Below are 6,268 nucleotides of genomic sequence, written 5' to 3' on the forward strand. Positions count from 1 at the left end.
TCTAGAGCTTTTTATTTTATTTCATATCAGACCAATACTGACAAAAGATCTATTTGGCATGCATACAGAGACTTATTAAAACTCTTGGGAAGGTATTTTCCGTGCTGCTTTCTTACACATATAGCAGACGGTATCTGCCATGACACTGGTGCTTTTTCTAAGTTCTAGAAGCAGAATGGTCTATTTGGCAGTGAAATGTCAAAGCTGTGTTAACAGCTTGTTTGTCCAGCACGGTCTCCCATCTGTAGTGACTGCCTTGAAGTACCACCCACTGTGAAATCACAGTGCAAACCAGCTAGTGTCCTGGAGGATGACAAAGAAAGGACAACTGAAACAGTCATGTTGCTTCTTGGCTGCATGGTTATAGGAGCTGTTGATAGAACCAGAAATGTCTCCCCCAGCTACTACTCAGACTCTCATTACATGAGCTGTTCCTGAAACAAGCAGCATTAGTTTAGCATTAATGTCCCTTAAGAGGTCCTATAAGGCAACAGTGAAGCCCAGAAAAAAATTTTTAGTTAAAAATCAGGCCAGATCCAACAGCCAGAGAGAAGCAAGGCTGCTGCAGTTCCACATCCCCAGGTCCAACTAGTGTTGATGCTGAGCAGGCACACAGATACACCAACAGCCACACTGATCAACACAGACAGCACCAATGGTCTCATCCTACTCCCGTTTGGGATAGATCTATCTCCCCCAGCTGCTGGTACCACAGACACACAGGGACTGCTGGTCCCACTCCTGTGGCTGGCACATTCTTTCACCCGACTACAGTCACGGGCATCCAAGTAGAAGGGCCCTATTAGAGCCCTGGGAGACCCTTTCTCTGCGTCTGTAACTTGGGTTCCTGCTTGCCCTTGGGCGTCTCTGCTCCTCTGAGATCGTGGAGAGGGGTCTGTGATGGGCTGATGACTTCCACATGGGCCTGGGAAGAGCTGGGCTAGGGTATTATTAATGCTCCCCCACGTGCCATTACCTGGTTCCTTTGTGGGCATGAGCAGAGGAGCTTTTCAGGCACATAACCTCACAAATTACGTCTAGGAGGCAAAGCAAATACACCATTCTTTGTTACAATCCAAGTTACAGATAAATACCCTCCTCTTTAACCAGCAATAGGCAGAAATACCTTCTGTCCCCAGACAAGCTCTACAGCAGAAACTCTATGAAGCAAGTGAAGCAGAACAACAGCAAGGAAAGAATTATGTTCTTTGTGTGATTACTACAGTTTCTCTAGTATCTCTTTCAGATATTTTGTTGACTGTGGCTAATAATAGTTATTGTAGAAAGGCTGTTTTTATACAGAAAAATGGAACCTTAAATTCAAGGTCATAACTTGTAATCTCATTTCAGGAAAACAAACATATGAATCATATGGAGTTAAGTACTTTTACTCCCAAAGCAAAGCAAAACACTCAAGTCATCTTTGGACTTGCTCCTTGCTTGCATTACTTTGTGACACGTACTTCAGAAACTTGTTCTTAGTATGCTGCCATTTTATATGGGGGGTAAGAGAAGACGCTGTGCATGTCCATCTCCTGAAAGAGCTCTGTGTAAATGCCTCAGCACCACATATTCTTAATTCTTCTGGCTGAGCCAGCCAGAAGACATATTCTTTCTGTACCTGAAAGAATGGCCCCAACTGTTGCTAGGAAATCCACTTCCAACACAAATCCTGAGTTTGGTCAAGTGCTGGTAGCAAGCCTCCTACAAGCTCTACTGAACATGACTGAGCACCAATCCTCTGAAGGACAATGTTACCTTTCTTCAGAAACACCCCCGTCAGAGAGCCATTGTGTTCTACTGCTCTGCAGGACAGTACTGGATGGGTCAAAATTTACTGATAAGTCATGTTTTCAGGAAATCTTAGAACCACAGAATGGTCTGGGTTCGAAGGGACCTTAAAAATCATCTAGTTTCAACCCCTCTGCCATAGGCAGGGACACCTTCCACTAGACCAGGTTGTCCAACCTGGCCGTAAATACTTCAAGGGAGGAGACACCCATAACCTCTCTGGGCAACCTGTTTCAGTGTCTCACCACTCTTATATGGAAGAATTTCTTCCTTCTATCTAATCTAAATCTCCCCTCTTTCAGTTTAAAACTGTTGTCCCTCATCCTATCACTACACACTGCCTGATAAAGAGTCCCTCCCCATCTTTCCTGTAGGCCCCCTTAAGTACCAGAAGCCCCTATATGGTCTCCCTCGAGCCTTCTCTTCTCCAGACTGAACCACCCCAACTCTCTCAGCCTGTCCTCATAAGGGAGCTGCTCCAGTCCTCTGATCATCTTCATGGCATAGCTTCCTCTGGACCTGCTCCAACAGGTCCGCATCCTCCTTGTGTGGGGGCCCCAGAGTGGGACACAGTACTGCAGGTGGGGTCTCACGACAGAGGAGGAGAGGGGTACAATCACCTCCCTCGACCTGCTGGCCACAGTTTTCTTGATGCAGCTGAGTATACAATTTGCTCTGTGGGCTCAGAGTGCACACTGAGTCATGTTCAGTTTTCCATTCTCCAATACCCCAAGCCCTCCTCTGCAGGGCTGCTCTCAATCCACTCATCGCCTAGCCTGTATGTGTGCTTGGGACTGCCCTGACCCATGTGCAGGACCTTGCACTTGGCCTTGTTGAACTTCATGAGGTTTGCACAGGCTCACCTCTCAAGCCTGTCAAGGTCCCTCTGGATGACATCCCTTCCCTCCAGCGTGTTGACCGCACCACACAGCTTGGTGTCATCAGCAAACTTGCTGAGGGTGCACTCAATACCACTGCCATGTCCCCAACGAAGATGTTAAACAGCACTGGTCCCAGTACTGACCCCTGAGGAATGCCACATGTTGATGATCTCCACTTGGGACATCGAGCCACTGACCACAACTAGTGCGACTATCCAGCCAATTCCTTATCCACTAAGTGGTCCATCCATCAAATCCATATCTCCGGTTTAGAGACAAAGATGTCATGTGGGATGGTGTCAAAGGATAGATTATCTTCTGATACTGTCTTGTGCATGTCAGAAAATGGGACACTAGACTACAGGAATCTCTGGCCTTGACCTTACGCTCTTACAGATACCTGTCATCATCTTCAATAGGATAGAATGGTTCATTATGTAGCAGGCATCAACATGGAAAGCAAACCATTACCGTTTTGACTGAAATACAAGCAATTAAAAACGGATAGCTGTAACAAAACCATTAAGCAATCTGACACACAGAGATCACTAAAAACTCTAATATAAATAAGAACACATTTTCTCAAAGCAAGTCAGAAGATGTATTTCATTCAGTATTACATGTCTGTGTTTTCACTTAATTTAAAAAGAAAATCGTTCTCCACTGTGGTGAGAAACAGTCTTCTTCTAAAAGGGCAAGTAATGTCATTATTTTAAAACTCAGAAAAACCCATTGCTAACTAGGAAACTACTTTCTTGCAGCCGTAAGACAGATTTTCCTCAGAGAACAAGCTCTTGGCTACTATATTCTGCTTGCTTGCTGAAGCAGAACTTCCTGACAATTATCACTAGGCAGGTCAACTCAGCTATGCAGCTTTTGATTGCCCTGGATGCTTCAATAAGTGATCCAATTCTCCTAACACTGAGTAACAGAAACACATTACAAATACTGAGTAACAGAACAGGGAAAAAGGCTTTTAGTGTTAAGACAAACTACTTTTTAGTGACAAATGCCACATAAACTGTATTAGACCTTTCAGAATCACAAAATCTCTGTCCAGCTGATGTTGCCAGGACAGCAGTATTACACAGGGCACATACCAGAAACTTAACTGTGTTGTGAGGAAAAAAAAAAAAAAAAAAAAAAAAAAAAAAAAGGAACTTCCAAACTGGGAGAGCATTAACACAAAAAAAGCCACCCCCCTCTGCAACTTTCAATACCAAAAAGACCGTGCACTGAGTTCTCTCAATTTAAAGCACTTCAAATTCAGTGCTTGCAATTGGTATTTTCAGGTTAAAGATGCATCCAAAACCAAAGAACTACCTTGTTTCGTAGTTCACACATTCACTTTACAGCAGTCCTGGCTGAAGAAAGAAATATAAATTAGAAGGAATAAGCTGTAATACTGCATGCTGAGACACTGAAAAGTAATTTCATCTTTAAAATAAAAGTATATTCACATACTCCTACATGTACTTGACACATTATTTTGAAATGAGAAACTCTAAAGCTTTAGAATTCTTGCGAAGTTAAATTAAAAATATTCAACTTCATAACTGATTTTCCTCACCAGAGTTTAAGAGTTCTTCAGTTAATGAAACATCACCACGAAAGAGAGCCTTCTTTAACATTTCCTTCTTGTCCGCTTGCAACATTTGATCCAACTGCTAGTAATGAAAGAAAAGTTAAGTAAAAACCTAGTAACTGTTTCAAGGTAAAAACTGCAGTTTGAGTTCAGTATAAAAGCACTGATGAACTCTGTAAGGACAAAGCTGAGAAGAGGGGTGGGGAGAATAAGATGAAACTTTCCTTCTTCCACCTCTGTAGACCTGCTTAGGGTCTACTGTAAAACATTAGTTTTAAAATTAACTTTTCAGAAAGGTTCCATTCTCTGAAAATGTTAAGTATCTTCTTCCTCAAAAGACATGCTATGCTGCTCTTAGGTTTTTTTAATGCTATTTGATTTCAATTAAGATTCTTTTTCATCTTTTGGTGCTAGAAAAACATTGCAACATATTTCTGTACCTTTGTTGTACATTTCACATGTTACACAGCACAGCACTAAGAAATGCATCTCTCAGACATAAAAGTCAGTTTGGGGCATTGTAGCTCAATGACTAATTGTCTGGCTTAATACAAAATGATACAACATGAATCCAGAGCTGGAAAGGGTTGCCACTCCTTTTTCGTTCTACTCCTGTGGTGGCATTGAAGCATTTGTGTTGCTGCATCATAAACAATCTGGCTGACAAATCCTCTGACCAAAGGACTAGTTTATACATCAGTTTTGCCTGACTCAAGTTCCTTTCAAAAGTATCACAGATTTGCATTGTGTTAAAGCTGCAGGTGCATCTGAAGACTGTTGCTGGCATTATCTAGATTAACAAAACACATACACTAATAAATTGAGAATTATTCACTAGTTTCTTTACAGACAGAAGTGGGTATGTAAAGAAGAGAAATTGCATTTCATTGTAAGTTTTGAAGTCACAACATGAGAACTCAGAATGATACAACTTTCCCCAGCACACTGTAGTTTATATTTCCTACAGCATGTGTAAGTCTTTAATACGTGCTTAGTGCATAGAAAACCAAAGTTGAGAAACAACCATTATAATAATTTAGCCCTATTTTTGCACTACTCAGCCAGAGTAGGATAGGAACCTCAAATTACAGATCAAGGTCCCTGAAAAACTGGCTAGAACCTTTACAAGAGTACTGCAAGTATTGCAAGTATTCAGTTACTTCCATTTTCTAACTCCAGCCATGAGATAAACCAATGGTTAAAAAGCCTTGCAGAATCTGCCTCATATTCTCAGATGCCTTACACCTATTAGATACAATAAAATCACTTGAACCTTCACATTAGCAAGAAACAATCTCACAGATTTAAAACAGCTTTATAGATCTCCAGTTGCTTTCAGATTTATTCTTATGTGAAATAGGGACTGAGGTTTGTTATTGAGAAAAAGTGCTTTAAATAAACATTAAAGTTTTACATAAGACAAACCCTCAAAATTTAGGCTTTATTTACTCCTAGACTAGCGGCACACCACCATTAACCTGCTAAGAAAGAACCCCGGAGGCCCCAGCCGCAGCCCCTCCCGATGCCACCCTCCTCAGGGAGACCCACCGAGCCCCGCTCCCCTCACCGCGGTTTCAGGCCGACGCCACTTCCCTCGCGTTACCCGACCCTGAGCCCGCCCGCAGGCCCCAGCCCGAGGGCACCGGGAGCGGAGAGACCTCGCCCCACCTGCGGTTCATCCCGCACGACGCCGATGTCCCAGCCAGGTGGTAACATTTACTGGGTGTAATAATAAACCACTTTTGTAGCCATGTCAGTTCTTATAAAATTTTAACTTTTATTCTCAGAGTTTTCAGTTTTCTGATCATTGGCCTGAAGATTTCTTGTGTCATTTTCTGCCTGCAGAGGAAAAGTAGAATTTATGGCATTGTCATATAGCTTCTTTGTATCTCTATGAGTCTACCAGTTGTCAGCGTTATAGTCTCCATATCCAGGATCAAGTTTCCATAATATTCTTTGTTTGGGTCAGCTGTGTTGCAGAGCATGGGCTTGCTAGTAGAATTTTTATCCT

General features: G+C 42.4%; 1 protein-coding gene across 1 annotated transcript in view; it reads right to left on the reverse strand.

Moving 5' to 3' along the window:
* The window catches only part of ASZ1 (ankyrin repeat, SAM and basic leucine zipper domain containing 1), a 42,885-nt gene extending 36,930 nt beyond the window's left edge, over window positions 1-5,955 (reverse strand). Inside the window, exons 1-2 of the mRNA XM_026868129.1 lie at window positions 5,926-5,955; window positions 4,243-4,339 (exon numbers count right to left, since the gene is read on the reverse strand). Of these exons, the coding sequence (XP_026723930.1) occupies window positions 4,243-4,327 (85 nt within the window). The 5' untranslated portion in view covers window positions 4,328-4,339; window positions 5,926-5,955. The remainder of the gene's footprint in view (window positions 1-4,242; window positions 4,340-5,925) is intronic.
* Between the last annotated feature and the right edge of the window lie 313 nt (window positions 5,956-6,268).

Source organism: Athene cunicularia (assembly GCF_003259725.1).
Source record: "Athene cunicularia isolate RWA chromosome 1 unlocalized genomic scaffold, athCun1 chr1_part2, whole genome shotgun sequence".
In the NCBI taxonomy this organism is placed as follows: Eukaryota; Metazoa; Chordata; class Aves; order Strigiformes; family Strigidae; genus Athene; species Athene cunicularia.